The following is a 19,980-nucleotide window of genomic DNA, read 5'->3' as shown; positions in this document are numbered from 1 at the left end:
TACCTTTAAACACATGCAATGCACAACTGTCTATCTATCTATCTATCTATCTATCTATCTATCTATCTATCTATCTATCTATCTATCTATCTATCTATCTATCTATCTATCTATCTATCTATCTAGCTATATTTTAACCTGGTATTCATTGCAAAAAAGAAGGTTATGCTATATTTAGTACCTAAAGCTTTAATTTTCTTCATGGAGATCCTATTAGAACTTAAGAATTCTTGGATTGGTAGAAACAAAACATGTTGTACATTCTTGTAAAATCACGTTTATTTACATAAAACATATCCTACTTGTAAGATCACTGCACTTATACAAAAGTTTTTAAAAGGACAATGAAACACATTATTTTTCTTTCATCATTCAATCAGCGCATACAATTTTAAGCAACTTTCCAATTTCTATAATCAGATTTAATCCATTTTTTTGGTATACTTTGTTGAAGGAACAATAATGCACTACTCTGAACTAGTCTAACCCCTTGGCCTAAAAGGATGTGTGTGTATATATATATATATATATATATATATACACACACACACATCATACGGTACTTGTACAGCATAATGTATATATACGTTATTGCTTCAGGAAGCAACAGCATCCTTGGCTGTAAAGTTACAGCAGATATCTGTCTGCATATTGAACCGGAGCACGATCAGTGCTCTGGTTCCATATGAAGGCTTGATTGTTACAGTCTGTAACAAACTTCCGTTTGTGCCGGTGGGAGGTTTGGGAGGGATAGAGGGATGGAGGGAGGATGGTGGGCGGTCCAACAGTGGAGGGAGCTGGAGGAAGGGGCGGGAAAAATGATTGTGGATAGAAACCTACACTAATGATCGGATGGGGGTGAGGGGTGGATTGGACTGTGACACTAAAAAAAAAATATTTTAAATAATAAATAAATAAATACATTTAAAAAAATCTAAATAAATCTGTAAACTGGGTAGTGGCAGATAGCAGCCAGTACCTAAGAGTATGGACACCATTAGGAGGGGGAGGGTCAGAGAGCTGTTTTGGAGGGATCACTGCAGAAAAAAATAATAATAATAAAAATAATTTTATTGAAGAAACAAAAGACAAACCCAAAAACTTCATACTGGGAGACTTTCTGCCAGTACTTGAGATGGCGGTTAAGAGTGTGGGTGTGGGAGGGATCAGGGAGATGGGAAGTGTCAGGTGAGAGGGTAATTCCTATATTAAAATATTATTATGCTTACTAGCAAACTAATTAACTTCCTCCTTGCCGGGAATTTAAAAAGTGTGGTGCACAGCTGCAATTAGCGGACTTATAATCGCTGAAAACTAATTGCAAAGCCATGCATGTCTGCTATTTCTGAACAAAGGGGGGACCCCTGAGAACCTTTTACAACCATTTGTCTTTTGATTGCAGTGGTTGTGTGTAAATAATTTCAGTGAGAAACCCAAAGTTATATAATAATTTTTTTTAATATGATCGCATTTGGCGGTGAAACAGTGGTATGAAATATACCAAAATGGGCCTAGATCAATACCTTGGTTTGTATACTAAAAATTTAATTTTATTTGCTTCATATTCCTTTAACACATTGGGCGAGCCAATGACAAGATGCATATATGTGCAGCCAGCAATCAGCAGCTAGCTCCCAGTAGTGCATTGCTGCTAGGTATGTTTTTCAACAAATGATACTGAGAGAATAAAGCAAATTATTTAATAGAAGTAAATTAGAAAGTTGTTTAAAATTATATGCTCTACTGAATCATAAAAGAAAAAAATGTGTGTTTTAAGTAAAATAGGATTCCAAAGTAAACAGTTTATAAGAGCTTTATTGTATGTAGAATTTCTCCAGTATAATAATTCTATAAAGGGACATTAAGCTTAACAAGTTTCTACCAATCATATTATGAAGTATTTAATAACAAAGATTCAAATATTGAACAAAGGTTAAATCAAAGCAGTTTAGCTATGAAACTAAGAAGTACGTGCTTGTGCATGACTAATCTCTTACTCCCACGTCTCTTGCTGAACAGGGACACAACTTCACAAGTAGGGAAAAAACTGAAAGCTTTTAATGTGCCTTTATGCTTGTACACTAGTTTCTTACTCCATTATTCTCTTTTGCTTGTACAATGATGTACCTCTTTAAGAAAAATAGCTTTGACACTTTTCTATTTTAATTTTGTATAACTGTAAACAGTATAAAATCCATACTTTATGGGTACTGCATTACAACAGGGCACCTATCAAATGACTTTTAGAGTATATAGGGGGATTGGTAGGAGTTGGAAAATGACAGATACTGTACCCTTATATAAATCACAACAAGTATATTTTATACCAGTACTATATAATATTAATTGTTATACGTATCTGTTGTGGATTCTAGGGCCTAGATTTAGAGTTTTGCGGCCAAAGGGGTGCGTTAGCTACGCATGCTTTTTTCTGGCCGCACCTTTTAACCCCTTAATGACCAAGGACGTACGCCACACGTCCTCAAAAAAAAGTCAGTTAATGACCGAGGACGTGTGGCGTACGTCCTTGGTCTGGAAAGCAGCTGGAAGCGATCCTGCACGCTTCCAGCTGCTTTCCGGTTATTGCAGTGATGCCTCGATATCGAGGCATCCTGCAATAACCCCCCTTGGCCATCCGATGCAGAGAGAGCCACTCTGTGGCCCTCTCTGCACCGGACATCGGTGGCCGGTATCGTTGGTGGGTGGGAGCAAGTCTGGGAGGCGGGTGGTCGGCCATCGATGTGCCGAATGGAGTGGAGGGGGGCGGGATCGGGGGCGGGAGGGGCGGGAGCGCGCACGGGAGCGCGCGCGTGCACGGGGGGCGGCGGGCGGGCGCGTGCACGGGGCGGGAGCGGGAGGGAACCGCTGCACTACAGAAAAATAAACTGGGTAAAGTAATCAAAAAAAGTTATTAAAGCTGTAAATAAACAGCTAAGGGACCTGGAAGGGGTGGGGGGGTTGATCTTGGGGGGGGGGAAGCTACACTACAGAAAAGATCATTTAAAAAAATAAAAAGGCACATTTTTTTTTACTACACTGGGTACTGGCAGACAGCTGCCAGTACCCAAGATGGCGCCCATTAAGGCAGAGGGGGAGGGTTAGAGAGCTGTTTGGTGGGGGATCAGTGAGGCTGGGAGCTAAGGGGGGATCCTACACAGCAGCATATGTAAATATGCTTAAAAAACACAAAAAAGGCCCAAATATAGCTTTTATTTTAGTACTGGCAGAGTTTCTGCCAGTACTTAAGATGGCGGGGACAATTGTGGGGTGGGGGAGGGAAGAGAGCTGTTTGGGAGGGATCAGGTGGTCTCATGTTTCAGGTGGGAGGCTGAGCTCTACACTAAAGCTAAAATTAACCCTGCAAGCTCCCTACAAGCTACATAATTAACCCCTTCACTGCTAGCCATAATACACGTGTGAAATGCAGCGGCATTTGGCGGCCTTCTAATTACCAAAAAGCAACGCCAAAGCCATATATGTCTGCTATTTCTGAACAAAGGGGATCCCAGAGAAGCATTTACAACCATTTGTGCCATAATTGCACAAGCTGTTTGTAAATGATTTCAGTGAGAAACCTAAAATTGTGAAAAATTTAACGGTTTTTTTTAATTTGATCGCATTTGGCGGTGAAATGGTGGCATGAAATATACCAAAATTGGCCTAGATCAATACTAGGGGTTGTCTACTACACTACACTAAAGCTAAAATTATCCCTAAAGGCTCCCTACATGCTCCATAATTAACCCCTTCACTGCTGGGCATAATACACGTGTAGTGCGCAGTGGCATTTAGCAGCCTTCTAATTACTAAAAAGCAACGCCAAAGCCATATATGTCTGCTATTTCTGAACAAAGGGGATCCCAGAGAAGAATTTACAACCATTTAAGCCATAATTACACAAGCTGTTTGTAAATAATTTCAGTGAGAAACCAAAAGTTTGTGAAAAAATTAGTAAAAAAGTGAACGATTTTTTGTATTTAATCGCATTTGGCGGTGAAATGGTGGCATGAAATATACCAAAATGGGCCTAGATGAATACTTTGGGATGTCTACTAAAAAAAAATATATACATGTCAATGGATATTCAGAGATTCCTGAAAGATATTAGTGTTCTAATGTAACTAGCGCTAATTTTGAAAAATAATGGTTTGGAAATAGCAAAGTGCTAATTGTATTTATGGCCCTATAACTTACAAAAAAAGCAAAGAACATGTAAACATTGGGTATTTCTAAACTCAGGACAAAATTTAGAAACTATTTAGCATGGGTGTTTTTTGGTAGTTGTAGATGTGTAACAGATTTTGGGGGTCATAGTTAGAAAAAGTGTGTTTTTTTTCAATTTTTTCCTCATATTTTATATTTTTTTTTATAGTAAATGATAAGATATGATGAAAATAATGGTATCTTTAGAAAGTCCATTTAATGGCGAGAAAAACGGTATATAATATGTGTGGGTACAGTAAATGAGTAAGAAGAAAATTACAGCTAAACACAAACACCGCAAAAATGTAAAAATAGCCTTGGTCCCAAACGGACAGAAAATGGAAAAGTGCTCTGGTCACTAAGGGGTTAAATACCTCTGGTATTGAGAGTTCACAGAATGGCTGCGTTAGGCTCCAAAAAAGGAGCGTAGAACATATTTACCGCAACTTCAACTCTCGATACCAGCGGTGCTTACGGACGCGGCCAGCTTCAAAAACGTGCTCGTGCACGATTCCCCCATAGAAAACAATGGGGCTGTTTGAGCTGAAAAAAAACCTAACACCTGCAAAAAAGCCGCGTTCAGCTCCTAACGCAGCCCCATTGTTTGCTATGGGGAAACACTTCCTACGTCTGCACCTAACACTCTAACATGTACCCCGAGTCTAAACACCCCTAACCTTACACTTATTAACCCCTATTCTGCCGCCCCCGCTATCGCTGACCCCTGCATATTATTATTAACCCCTAATCTGCCGCTCCGTAAACCGCCGCTACTTACATTATCCCTATGTACCCCTAATCTGCTGCCCCTAGCACCGCCGACCCCTATATTATATTTATTAACCCCTAATCTGCCCCCCACAACGTCGCCTCCACCTGCCTACACTTATTAACCCCTAATCTGCCGAGCGGACTGCACCGCTATTATAATAAAGTTATTAACCCCTAATCCGCCTCACTCCCGCCTCAATAACCCTATAATAAATAGTATTAACCCCTAATCTGCCCTCCCTAACATCGCCGACACATAACTTCAAACATTAACCCCTAATCTGCCGACTGGAGCTCACCACTATTCTAATAAATGTATTAACCCCTAAAGCTAAGTCTAACCCTAACACTAACACCCCCCTAAGTTAAATATAATTTAAATCTAACGAAATAAATTAACTCTTATTAAATAACTTATTCCTATTTAAAGCTAAATACTTACCTGTAAAATAAACCCTAATATAGCTACAATATAAATTATAATTATATTATAGCTATTAATATTTATTTTACAGGCAACTTTGTAATTATATTAACCAGGTACAATAGCTATTAAATAGTTAAGAACTATTTAATAATTACCTAGTTAAAATAATTACAAAATTCGCCCGCGGCTGAGGCCTGGGCCCCCTCCTCTCTTCCTCCCCTTTTTTTTTTTTTTTTTTTTTTTTCATTCTCCTCTGCGCTCCCTCCTTACCTTCTCTCCCCCTTCCCCACCTCCTTACTCTTATCTGCACGCTCGGACGCCCTGTCGCCCGACTGAACTTTTAATCTTTTACTGTTAAACAAGGTATAACCTGCCTGGGTCTGGACAACCTATAAGCCTATAAGCATTTTACCCTATATTAGACAAAGCTAGAGGAGGGGTCCTGTCCTGGGCAGGGCATAAATAAACCCTTAGTTAATGTTTTTCTGGTCTATGTTACTATAGCTAAAACTATGATTTCTGAATTGACCATTGACAGAGATAAGCCCTCAGATATTAAACACTTCTGTGAGACTATAGGCTTAAAGTAGTTGACTTTGATATATGTATTATTCGCTGTCTGTGAATATGAAGTTAAGTAAAAAGAGGTATTATTCATGGCTAAGGAACATCCTTCTGGGATAGTTCTCAAGATCTTTATATAATGCTAAAGACATGTCTGTTATAATGGTCATTTATGTTTGTGTTCTCGATGTATGTCATATGGGCATGTTGCCATGATTCTCTCATGTAAATGTATTGTTTGATTTATGACTTAACCTCAATAAAAAGTATTTTTGAAAAAAAAAAAATAATAATTACAAAATTACCTGTAAAATAAATCCTAACCTAAGTTACAATTAAACCTAACACTACACTATCAATAAATTAATTAAATACAATACCTACAATTATCTACAATTAAACCTAACACTACACTATCAATAAATTAATTAAATACAATATCTACAAATAACTACAATTAAATAAACTAACTAAAGTACAAAAAATAAAAAAGAACTAAGTTACAAAAAATAAAAAATATTTACAAACATTAGAAAAAAATTACAACAATTTTAAACTAATTACACCTACTCTAAGCCCCCTAATAAAATAACAAAGCCCCCAAAATAAAAAATGCCCTACCCTATTCTAAATTACAAAAGTTAACAGCTCTTTTACCTTACCAGCCCTGAACAGGGCCCTTTGCGGGGCAGGCCCCAAAGAATTCAGCTCTTTTGCCTGTAAAAAAAAACATACAATACCCCCCCAACATTACAACCCACCACCCATATCCAAGATGGCGTCCCTCGAATTCCGATTGGCTGATAGGATTCTATCAGCCAATCGGAATAAAGGTCAATCCGATTGGCTGATCCGATCAGCCAATCAGATTGAGCTTGCATTCTATTGGCTGATCGGAACAGCCAATAGAATGCAAGCTCAATCTGATTGGCTGATTGAATCAGCCAATCGGATTGAACTTGATTCTGATTGGCTGATTCCATCAGCCAATCAGAATTTTCCTACCTTAATTCCGATTGGCTGATAGAATCCTATCAGCCAATCGGAATTCGAGGGACGCCATCTTGGATGACGTCCCTTAAAGGAACCGTCATTCGTCGGGAAGTCGTCGGAAGAAGAAGATGGGTCCGCGGTGGAGGTCTTCAAGATGGAGCCGGTCCTCATTGGATGAAGATAGAAGATGCCGCTTGGATCAAGATGGTTGCCGGTCCGGATCGCCTCTTCTTCCCGGATAGGATGAAGACTTTGGAGCCTCTTCTGGACCTCTTCAGCCGCCGGATGATGGATGTCTAGCCCCCGCTTGGGCTTGGATGAAGATTTTGGAGCCAGGACGGATCGGTGTGATACCCGGCGAGGTGAAGACAAGGTAGGAAGATCTTCAGGGGCTTAGTGTTAGGTTTATTTAAGGGGGGTTTGGGTTAGATTAGGGGTATGTGGGTGGTGGGTTGTAATGTTGGGGGGGGGTATTGTATGTTTTTTTTTTACAGGCAAAAGAGCTGAATTCTTTGGGGCATGCCCCGCAAAGGGCCCTGTTCAGGGCTGGTAAGGTAAAAGAGCTTTGAACTTTTGTAATTTAGAATAGGGTAGGGCATTTTTTTATTTTGGGGGGCTTTGTTATTTTATTAGGGGGCTTAGAGTAGGTGTAATTAGTTTAAAATTGTTGTAATTTTTTTCTAATGTTTGTAAATATTTTTTTATTTTTTGTAACTTAGTTCTTTTTTATTTTTTGTACTTTAGTTTATTTAATTGTATTTATTTGTAGGAATTGTATTTAATTTATTTATTGCTAGTGTAGTGTTAGGTTTAATTGTAGATAATTGTAGGTAGTTTATTTAATTAATTTATTGATAGTGTAGTGTTAGGTTTAATTGTAACTTAGGTTAGGATTTATTTTACAGGTAATTTTGTAATTATTTTCACTATTTTAGCTATTAAATAGTTCTTAACTATTTAATAGCTATTGTACCTGGTTAAAATAAATACAAAGTTACCTGTAAAATAAATATAAATCCTAAAATAGCTATAATATAATTATAATTTATGTTGTAGCTATATTAGGGTTTATTTTACAGGTAAGTATTTAGATTTAAATAGGAATAATTTATTTAATAAGAGTTAATTTATTTAGTTAGAATAAAATTATATTTAATTTAGGGGGGTGTTAGGGTTAGGGTTAAAAAATTTATTAGAGTAGCGGTGAGCTCCGATCGGCAGATTAGGGGTTAATACTTGAAGTTAGGTGTCGGCGATGTTAGGGAGGGAAGATTAGGGGTTAATACTATTTATTATAGGGTTATTGAGGTGGGAGTGAGGCGGATTAGGGGTTAATAACTTTATTATAGTAGCGGTGCGGTCCGCTCGGCAGATTAGGGGTTAATAAGTGTAGGCAGGTGGAGGCGACGTTGAGGGTGGCAGATTAGCGGTTAATAAATATAATATAGGGGTCGGCGGTGTTAGGGGCAGCAGATTAGGGGTACATAGATATAATGTAGCTGGCGGCGGCGTGCGGACGGCAGATTAGGGGTTAATAAGTGTAGGTAGCTGGCGGCGACGTTGTGAGGGGCAGATTAGGGGTTAATAAATATTATATAGGGGTCGGCGGTGTTAGGGGCAGCAGATTAGGGGTACGTAGGTGGCGGCAGTGAATGGAGCGGAAAGATTAGGGGTTAAAAAATGTAAATATAGTGGCGGCGATGTGGGGGGACCTCGGTTTAGGGGTACATAGGCAGTTTATGGGTGTTAGTGTACTTTAGAGCACAGTAGTTAAGAGCTTTATAAACCGGCGTTAGCCCAGAAAGCTCTTAACTACTGACTTTTTTCTGCGGCTGGAGTTTTGTCGTTAGATTTCTAACGCTCACTTCAGCCACGACTCTAAATACCGGAGTTAGAAAGATCCCATTGAAAAGATAGGATACGCAATTGACGTAAGGGGATCTGCGGTATGGAAAAGTCGCGGCTGGAAAGTGAGCGTTAGACCCTTTCCTGACTGACTCCAAATACCGGCGGTAGCCCAAAACCAGCGTTAGGAGCCTCTAATGCTGGTTTTCACGGCTACCGCCAAACTCTAAATCTAGGCCTAGGTGAGCAGAACTAAACAACTAGAAATACTAATTGTACAAAGGAATACATTTAGGATTGATAGAAAAGAATTCCACGAAAGTAATATTTAATTTGAACTCCAAATGATGATGTGGATATAGAATTACTCTATGTATTAAAATGTTCCATTTCATTCATACTTTAAATCTTTATTCTTACAACTAGGAACAACCATTCACACAGTAGTAGCCAAAAAGAGTTAAAAACTAGGATTGGATTGATTAAATAAGCAACAATGTGTATATTTTTTGCCTAATGCCCACAAGAGAAATAATCTAGAATAAGCTAAGCCCTTACAATCCGAGGGCTAAATTACTTTTAAGTATTAATACTAAGTTGTAAATCGTGGGCACCAGGTATCAACATAGATTTGTAAAGATTAGAATTCTTATTTGAACATGGGTAATCAATTTAAAAGCGACAGGCAGGAGAGACAAAGCTGCTCCTGCTGGACCCCTGACCGGCGTTTCACAGTACGCTTCCTATCAAAAGACATTATCTTCTGGCAAATCTGACAGTTTCAGTGTAAATCTGACAAGAAACATTTCATGCCAATTTCTAGAAAAGAAATAAAATATATACAGTATATGTTTTGAAGATTTATCACATTACATTACGGTCTTAATTCCAATCTAGTTGATTGTGTTTTTTGGTTGCCGATAGGACTTTTTAACTTTGGAACGGTCACAATGCAAACAATAACACCATTTCGATATTTGGAAATTATTGGATATTGCAAATGTTACCCACATGTTGCATGTACAGAATCAACTTCAACTATCACAGAAAACAAACTAAACACATTACAATTCAACAGCCAAAAGGCTCAGTGCCTACAGATCGACAAATAACAGACAAACAAGATGCTGCTGTCTATGCCAACACTGGTGATGATGTTATTGCGCAAAAATAAAAATGATACTGAACACATCATCGCCATCGATTAAATGTAAAAAACTTCAAGAAAACATATCTAAAATATATCAACAATTGCTACATGCAGAGAGAGAGGCTGTCTGGAGAGGAGAGAGTGCAGGACCATTAGAATGAAGATGAGTGGCCTGGGAAGTTGGTGAAAGTTACTGGGCAGCCTGGAGAGCAGTTATATTTTTTCTCATTGATTTGGTTTTCAGTGATTGGCAGCCATTATCATTTGTTGTTGTGTGGAAATGGCAATCAAATATCATCAGGCCTTCCAAGTTTTTTTGTGTGACCTTAAAGGGACAGTAAAGTCAAAACTAAACTTTCATGATTCAGATAGGGCATGCAATTTTAAACAACTTTCCAATTTCAAATTTGCTTTGTTCCCTTGGTGGTATTTTTGAAAAGCTAAACCTAGCTAGGCTCAAACTGATTTCTAAACAGTTGAAAACCGCCTCCTAGCTCAGAGCATTTTGAAAGTTTTTCACAGTTAGACTGTGCTAGTTCACATATGTCATATAGATAACATTGTGCTCGCTCCCGTGAAGTTATTTAGGAGTCTTCACTGATTGACTACACTGCATGTCTGTCAAAGTCACTTAGATAAGGAGGTTGTCTGCAAAGGCTTAGATACAAGGTAATCACAGAGGTAAAAAGTATATTAATATAACTGTGTTGGTTATGCAAAAATGGGGAATGGGTAATAAAGGGATTATCTATTTTTTTAAATAAGAAAATTTTTGGTGTAGACTGTCCCTTTAAGAACGACTGACCACAAAAATGGACATCAATCGTTTTTATTGAAAACAAAAAATTATTCCACAATTCTCATTAAGTAATGAATTGAAAATGTGTAGGTAATGAAACACGTAGTATATTTTTTCTAAATTTGACTAACATATATAGTTCAATTAAATTAATTAATAGTAATTAATTCCCTGTGTTATTTTACATTTTTTAAACAAATATATGATTATAATCTAATTTATTTATGAGGTTTTTTTTGAGGAGTTGACTTTAGGACACAGCTATGCCACCATTATTGACTGTCGCTGCAAACAAAAAATATTAGATAACCGTGGTATAGAGGGATTTTTACCGGGTGGGGAGATGGTGTAGAGCAGTGTTTCTTAACCACGGTCCTCAAGTACCCCCAACAGGCCAGATTTTCATTATAGCTGAACTAGCACACATATGAAATTATCAGCTGATAGGTGAGAGCAATTCAGTTACTAATGGTTACTAATCAGCTGATTATTTCACCTGTGCACAAGTTCAGCTATATTGAATACCTGGCTGTTGGGGGTACTTGAGGACCGTGGTTGAGAAACACTGGTGTAGAGGGGAGTGTTTACAATAAAGAGGCTATGTAGGAGATGTATCCGAGTTTTAACCATCCCCTTGCTTATGCAGATTTTGTTCAAGCTGCATATGCAAACAATTACATAATTCTAAAACATATTGCTAATATGCTATACTTACAGATTTTACTTTTAGTTTAAGAATAACCTGTTTTAGGATTTTAAACTCCCTTTATGCTTGCAGAATGCAACATGTCCTTATGTGAAAATAAATTAACATGTAAAGATGGTGAGAAACTTGTTGCAGACTACCGACCTGAGTCCTGCTGCCCACTGTATCATTGTGGTGAGTATAAAGTAATCATTTCTGAATAGGCTTAATCACATGAAATGTAACTTTTTCAATTATCTTAAATAATATAATTTTTTTGAAAAATTGTCTTTTCAATTGTAAAAACATATTTTGTTTAGACAAGAAACATTGTGACCTAGATTACAAGTGGAGCACAATTGATAGCATAGGTTGTGTTCTCTTGTGCTCATCCTTGTGCACATAATAACACACAATCAAGTATAAGTAGTGGATGGTTAAAATGTTAATCAAAGTGTCTTAATGCAGAAAAAATGTTTTTTAGCGTAATGGTGAAAAAGGGCTAGGAGCAGCCCAAAAAACATACGGCTATGCTTCCCCATGTTATAAACAATTTTTTCCATTTTGCTTTTACTTAGTGGAGATCCCCTGTATTGTATTCACTTTGGATGAACTAAACAAGCTTATGTTTTTTATTTTTTAACTTGCTTCTTTGGGTTATTGCTTACAAGGAGTGCTGAGTCTTTGGATTTGCCTTTGTCCACATACTTTTGGCCATAGCGTGTATTTAAAGTCTTTTTATGCTTAAGTTTCATTCAAATTTTATAGCACAGAACTCCACTACTTGAGTGGAGTTTTTGCTCTTCATTGGCTTAGCACTTAAGTATTATCCAACATGAATTTTACTGTGTACCCCCATAGAGGTCCACTATGTGAATCTAGGCCTGTGTGTGTGTTTTACGAGTGGGTGTTTTTAAGGTTGGATGGTTATAAACATTAAAGGTGTTTAAGTGATGTACACAGTTTAGTGTATCATCTGTAATCCATAGAGACTTGTGAAACCTAAAGTCCAAAACTAACAAAAACAATTGTTGATTATCATAATACTTTATCAGGGAATAATAAGTATGAGGTTTGCGCTCCAGGGGGTATCAAGACTATTCTCACAAGCAGATTTTATCTTACAATGCAAAAGTTACATTCTTACAAATAATTATTTTAACTTCAATGGTGAATTTTTCCTACAAAAGAAAGGAACAGCGATTGGTACGAGGTTTGCGCCCAGCTACGCAAACTTATTCATGGGCAAATTTAAACAGGAATTAATTCTTGATACCCCATGGAGCGCAAACCTCATACTCTTTAAAAGATACATAGATGATTTATTCTTCATTTGGGCTGGAGGTGAGGAATTGTTAAATATATTTATAAAGGATCTCAACAACAATGAGTGGGGCATCACCTTTACCCATGAATACAGTACTAAACAAATAAACAATTTAGACCTATCAGTGGAAATAGTTGATAGTGAAATCAAGACAAAAACTTTCTTCAAACCAGTAGATTCTAACAACTACATTAATTTCAACAGTTGCCACTATGATCAGTGGAAATTAAATATACATAAAGGTCAATTTCTAAGATTAGGAAAAAACTGTTCTGATACTGGCGACTTTCTCATGCAAGCTACTACACTAAAAGAAAGATTTATTGATAGAGGTTACAACGAGGAACTAATTAATAAAGCACTTAAGAATGCAGAAACACATGATAGAGATACACTACTGACTAAAAAGAATAATAATATAGGTTAAAAAACAGTAAATTACGACACAACATTCATTTCCCAATACAACTCAGATTTTAAATTTATTAAAATAATCTTACATAAACATTGGCACTTTTTTCAGAAAGATCCATATCTAAGTGATATAATTGAATCCAAACCTAATATTATATACCGCAAATCCAAAAATTTGAAATCAATTTTAGCACCTAGTGAATTTAATAAAGGTGAAAGTAAAATACAAAAAAAAGTACAAGGAAGTAGATTAGAAGGATTCTATCCATGTCATAAATGTAAAGCATGTAAATTCAGCAAAAAATGTAAAATGGTAGAATCAACTAATTCAGACTACAAGTTAAAAATAAGAGATGTAATCAAATGTACAGATACAAATATAGTATATATTATACAATGTCCGTGTAAAAGACAATACTTAGGACAAACAGGACAACCACTAAGAGATAGGATTAAACAACACCTAAATAATATAGAGAGAGGATTTAAAGATCACCTACTATCTTTACATTTTAAAGACGTACATGATCAAAATACAAAAGGACTACTATACTGGGGGATCAAAAAGATAATTACAAAAAGATGTGGAAACATTACACAAAAACTACTATATATCGAAGCTGAACTGATTGTCAACTTTGCAACACTATCCCCAGGAGGCCTTAACGCAGAATTAGACTTGAATCCATTCAATTAAAATAGTTAACCTCCCCTTTAATCAGATACTGCAAACTATCTGATGATAAAACCTTCACACCATTTCTTTGAATTAAGAACTAACTACAATAATATTAGGGAGATCTTAGAATAATTGGTGATACATCATTAATATAAAATTATACAAGAATTTACTCATATGGATCCCCAGGTAAACGTACCTTATGAACTCTCAGCAAATGGTAAAACACTCTGACACCTCTTTTCTATAATCTTAGCACTACTTGTTATGGTTTTCGGACATATACATTCCATAACAATTGAAAATGTGGATTAACAATATAAAGAATGATTGTACATTCGTCTCTGATATCCCAAGATTCTTATGCTTTTTATTTACTATTATTGTTGTTTATGTATTTTGACTGTTTTTCATTATCTTTACTCTGTTTTTAAATTACCCCATTTTTTCATTGATGTATCTTAGCAAAGAAGATACATGCTGTATTGCTGGTATATGTAAACAAGCGATAATATATTGAGCAATGAATACAATAATAACATGCCGCTATACTTCTATATGTCTACATGCTAGAATAGCTAAACTTTTTTCACTTACCAATACCTTGTAAGCAGAATCATTATAATAATGGATGGAACAGAAATAAACACAACTTCATGCATTGCTTTATTAACTCAACAATACCTTTAAGTTAACAAGTTGCTACTATTTGAAAATATTTGAAAATATCCCTGAATTTTCTATTATGAGACTCTTCACATATTAGTGTATATCACTTTAAGAAGACCATTAGCGCATACGGGTATTTACAGATGTATATATAGGACAACATCATATCCCATAAGTCATCTTGATAAAGGCATCTCGGTGCCGAAATGCATAGAAGTTTGGATTGTGGACATTACCCACATCTAAGGAATATCTGCACTTACATTTTGAATCTAACGGAGGCTATAACACTCCAAAAAGAGACTCTGTGAAACTATCCTCTGATAGGCGATACCAAGGTCAGATGACCAGGCTGTGAGACCGAGGCAGTGAAGACGCTGTAAGTATCCCGCCACATACGGAGAACGCCATTAGCGAGGAGTACACACAGCTGGGTAAGTCTGCCACACAGCTGAAACATAACCTCTAAGCCTGCACAGGAATCCAACAATACCCATCTTAAAATACCTGACCGGTCAGGAACTATTATTATCAACACTATTTCACGATTTTCATATACTCTCTAAGGACTTCCACTTTTTCTACACACTAATTTCACCGGATGTGAACTAAGGGAGATATTTATCAATTCATCCAAATCTGCTTATACAAGGATATCACAAAGATACACTCACTAATTAAGACATTTTTTTCTGAATCACCTACTGAGTTACACATCAAATAGCAAATATACAAAGAGTTATACGGAACTCTGGAAACATTGTCATCATTTTATTTTTTCACTCTATCTATATTTTTGGAAATAATTTACCTAGCGGATTGTTATATGTATCTATTTCTAGCTGAAAATTGCTAATATTATATTGTTGATATATTGTTGATACAATTGTATCCTACACTCGTCTTGAGATATTATTTTTATGCTCTAACGGCTTAATTTAAAGGGACATGAAACCCAGTTTTTTTCTTTCATGATTTAGAAAGAGCATGTCATTTTAAACAACTTTCTAATTTACTTCTATTTTCTAATTTGCTTCATTCTCTTGATATCACTTACTGAAAAGCATATCTAGATATGCTCAGTAGCTGCTGATTGGTTGCTGCACATAAAGGCCTTGTGTGATTGGCTCACACATGTACATTGCTATTTCTTCAACAAAGGATATCTAAAGAATTGAGCAAATTAGATAATAGAAGTAAATTGGAAAGTTGTTTAAAATTGCATGCCCTATCTGAATCATGAAAGTTTAATTTTGACTAGACTGTCCCTTTAAGCCTTATACTTCTTTTATATGTCAAACGGCTTAACAATATTGTCATAGTTCACCTGTGTAAATATAGAATATGCATTAAGGATATATATATGCTCTATATGTTGTGGCCACAACTATATTCTTCTTTATTCGTTATCTATATTTTTTATTAATTTTATTGTTTTTAAACAAAGTATTGTACTATATTACTCTGTTTAGGGTTAATAATCATTTTTTTATGCAATTGAAATGAATCTAATTTAAACATATATTATTTAGGAATGCATTCCAATTTATTAAACTCTATATCCTCAGCTTTCATTAGCTCCACTCATTATTCTTTTCAGCTTTTAAGACTTTGATCTTGTAGGATCTTGTTGTGTAAATAACATAAAGAAATCCCACAGCTACTTGTATTTTTCTCTACCTTAGAATGTGATCTTTTAGTTTGTCCAAATGCTTCACGCCCACAATGCAAAGAAGACCAGATACTAGTTGAAGCAAGACTGGATGATCCTTGCTGCTTCTCTTATATCTGTGGTAAGAAAATATTGTATATTATGATTTTATTTACTGTTGAATCATCACATGGTTGATTTAAAAGATTATTTCTACTTCATTCATGTTACTTTAGTATCAAATACTTTGGCACTCCTTGTATAAATAAAACTCTCCTTAACATTTTCCTATTTTTTTTAACTTTTTTTTTTTTAACTTAGAAAATATCTTAAACTTAAAAAAAAATATTATAATACTTTAATTTATTATAATTTCTATGTATAACAGTGGGGAGAAGAGGTTTACATACTATCCCAAAAAATGTTCTTGCTAGAAATGTTTCAACATGATGAAATACCACCTTAATTTTAAACATGATCTAGTTAATTTTAAACATGATGAATAGCCAATCGCCTCAAACCATGTATATCTGATATTATCCATGATAACCAAACCGGCTTCATGCCTGGGAGAAACCCAGTAAAAAATATTCGGAAAACAATGTTGATACTAGAATATATTCAAGATAAAATTAAGAATGGTAGGGGAGAGGGGGTTTTGGACGCGGCAATACTTGCGGTCGATGCTGAAAAAGCTTTTGACTATATTAGCTGGGATCATTTATTTACGACACTAGATACGTTTGGATTTAAAGACAATATTACAAAGCTAATAAAAATTCTATATAATAACCCAATATCAGCGGTGGTAGTTAATGGGAATACATCCGAGAGCTTTAGATTACAGAGAGGGACAAGGCAGGGATGCCCCCTATCCCCATTACTATTTAATCTATCTATTGAACCTCTTGCAAAAACTTTAAGAGAATGTTTGCCAGGTATACATATTGGAGAACAAAAAATGGTTCTCTCGCTATACGCAGACGATTTGTTGATATATCTAAGCAATATAGAAGAAACTTTACCTTTAATGCTGAAAGAAATTCAATTATTCAGTGAAATCTCAGGTTATACAATAAACTATGGGAAGTCGGAACTCCTTTGGTTAAAAAAGCCACCAGATTTTAAAAGAATATTGCCTTTTAAAGAAACATTACAGATTAAATATTTAGGCATTATACTGTCCAAAAACATGATGGAATGTTATGAATTAAATTATCCCAAAGTATTCGAAGAATGTAAAAAGAAACTAGTATCCTGGGCTAATTTACCCATTTCTCTAACCGCAAGAGTAATGTTAATCAAATCTATATTATTCCCTAAAATTCTTTACCTATGCCAAAACATCCCGCCTTAGACAAACTACAATATAGTAAACTAATAGCAGGTATGGATTTTCCGGACATAGAAGTGTATAATTTAGCAACTACAGCCAAATACGCAATGGACTGGTTAACGAACCAAGAATATTCAACATTTGGCTATATAGAAAATAATATGAATGAACCATTTAATTTGGGTACACTCCTACATTGTCCTATATCTAAAATCCCTAAGAGAATTACGAACATATCAATATTCAAAAACACAATAAAGGCATGGCAACAAGTCTGTAATCGAGTGCAAGTGAATCCTTTTTGCACAGATTTCCTCAGTATTTGTGGTAACCCAGAATTTCACCCCGGTTTTACACAAACAGTATTTCACCGTTGGAAAAGGAAAGGCTTAGTTTATGTTAGACAACTGTTGTCAGAAGATCTGACAGTTAACTCATTTGTCGGAATTTATGATCTTACAAAAAATTATTTCTTCGCCTTTCTTCAGATTCACCACTATATAAATAATTTACAAACTAAATACAAGCCCAACTGGTCTATGGGGATCTTTGATAATACCATAAAATTATATGAAAATGGTAAGACATCAATCTCAATTGTGTATAATATGATTAATTCTTTCAATAATGAAGCACATTTAAAATCAATAAAAGATAGATGGTACAAAGAGTTTCCTAACTTAAAGACAGAGGAAATAAGGCAATCTTTTAAATTAAGCTATAGATATTGGGTACCGACTAACTGGAGAGAGTCACATCTAAAACTGATCAGGAAAGTCTATATAACTAATGCTAGTATAACTGAATGGTATGGAGATATCTTAACGTGCCCTAAGTGCAGTGCAGAGAAAGCAGATATCATTCATTATTTTTGGGATTGCCCAATGGTGTACCAGCTATGGAGACAAATTAATTATTGGCTTAAGAGGAAACTTCATATAGATTTTGAAATTCAAAGTTTTCATGTTTTTTTCTTGGTAAAATACTCAGATAGACATAGAGATAACGAGTTAATCAATACAATAATTTTTGTAACCAGGAATTGGATTCTTAAGGAGTGGAAAGGAGTGAAAGCTCCGAAATTTGTGACCTGTAAAAATGGGATAATCAGACAATGTATGTTATGATATACGTGAGGTATCCAATCTCTATTTGGATGTTTTTTTTAAGAAATGGGAAAAGTTGATTTTCTCGTTGCCTTGGAATGTACAAATACAACTGATAGCCCCTTTCAGAAATACAGAATATGTTATGATTAATATTTTAGCAGGTTCATTCCCTCAAAGTTGGAGCGGAATGTAGTGTTCGTATGGAGGGTTTTTTTTTTTTTTGTTTTTTTTTCTCCCTCCCGTGCCTCCCCCTCGCAGGAGCACACCAAGTTCAGAGGACAGAATTATTATCATATTGACTAAAGCAGGTAACATGTATATAGAGCATAGGTTGCTACGGAATAGATTAATGTGGTATGTTGTTGGGTAGAAACTTTCTATGTAAGTTTTTGATCTTCCTTAAATTGAATATATTCAAGTGTTAATTATAGGTATGAAGTTTTGTTCAAATTGAAGATATCATATTATGGTTTATGTTAATTTGCTACGGTAGTCACATTGTTGTTGTATTAGTTAACGCTATGCTCTGACCAGAGTATATATATATGTAAGATTGCAAGAAAGTTATTTACAAAAAGATTTGTCAACTTTGTACATGTGAAAGTCTTCAACAATAAAGCTTGTTAAAAACTAAAAAAAAAAAAAAAGAAAAAAAAAAAAAGAAAATATCTTAAACTTAAAAAAAAATATTATAATACTTTAATTTATTATAATTTCTATGTATAACAGTTGGGAGAAGAGGTTTACATACTATCCCAAAAAATGTTCTTGCTAGAAATGTTTCAACATGATGAAATACCACCTTAATTTTAAACATGATCTAGAGATTTTATTTTATTAGTTTATTTTTTTCAGTTTTATGTTTAACTGTTCATTCTCAGGGTATTACAGGAATTGACAGTATGGTACCTTTTGGTATGTGATGAGGTTAAAGTGTTTTCTCTATTATTCTATTAATTTGAAGTACTTTAATAATTATTTATTATATACATATGTAGTTTGTGAATCCTGTACAGAACCTGTTCCAGTGTGCAAAGATGGGGAAATCCTGACCGTTGATTTAAACACCACGCACCTCTGTTGCCCCCATTATATCTGTGGTAAGTGATCTGAGCTATTCTAAAAGTGAAGCACATTTTTTAAGTCCCATAGATTTTCTTAGCATATAATGTGACAAGTGCAGCTGGAGATTCTGGATATGGACATTGAAGTAGCATTCATAGGGGCCGATTTATCAATGTCTGGCGGACATGATCCGCTGTAGCGTATCATGTCCGCCACACATTGCTTATTGCCAACAGCATACGGCCACTAGCAGGGGGTGTCAATCAACCCGATCGTACACGATCGGGCGGATT

General features: G+C 35.5%; 1 protein-coding gene across 1 annotated transcript in view; it reads left to right on the top strand.

The window, feature by feature from the left end:
* Nucleotides 1-19,980, top strand: part of OTOGL (otogelin like) — a 410,237-nt gene that overhangs the window by 320,198 nt on the left and 70,059 nt on the right. Inside the window, exons 43-45 of the mRNA XM_053719241.1 lie at nucleotides 11,531-11,632; nucleotides 16,212-16,319; nucleotides 19,621-19,722. Of these exons, the coding sequence (XP_053575216.1) occupies nucleotides 11,531-11,632; nucleotides 16,212-16,319; nucleotides 19,621-19,722 (312 nt within the window). The remainder of the gene's footprint in view (nucleotides 1-11,530; nucleotides 11,633-16,211; nucleotides 16,320-19,620; nucleotides 19,723-19,980) is intronic.

Source organism: Bombina bombina, chromosome 6 (assembly GCF_027579735.1).
Source record: "Bombina bombina isolate aBomBom1 chromosome 6, aBomBom1.pri, whole genome shotgun sequence".
NCBI lineage: Eukaryota > Metazoa > Chordata > Amphibia > Anura > Bombinatoridae > Bombina > Bombina bombina.
Note: the sequence above shows the minus strand (reverse complement) of the source record. Positions and strands in the feature narration are given on the sequence as shown.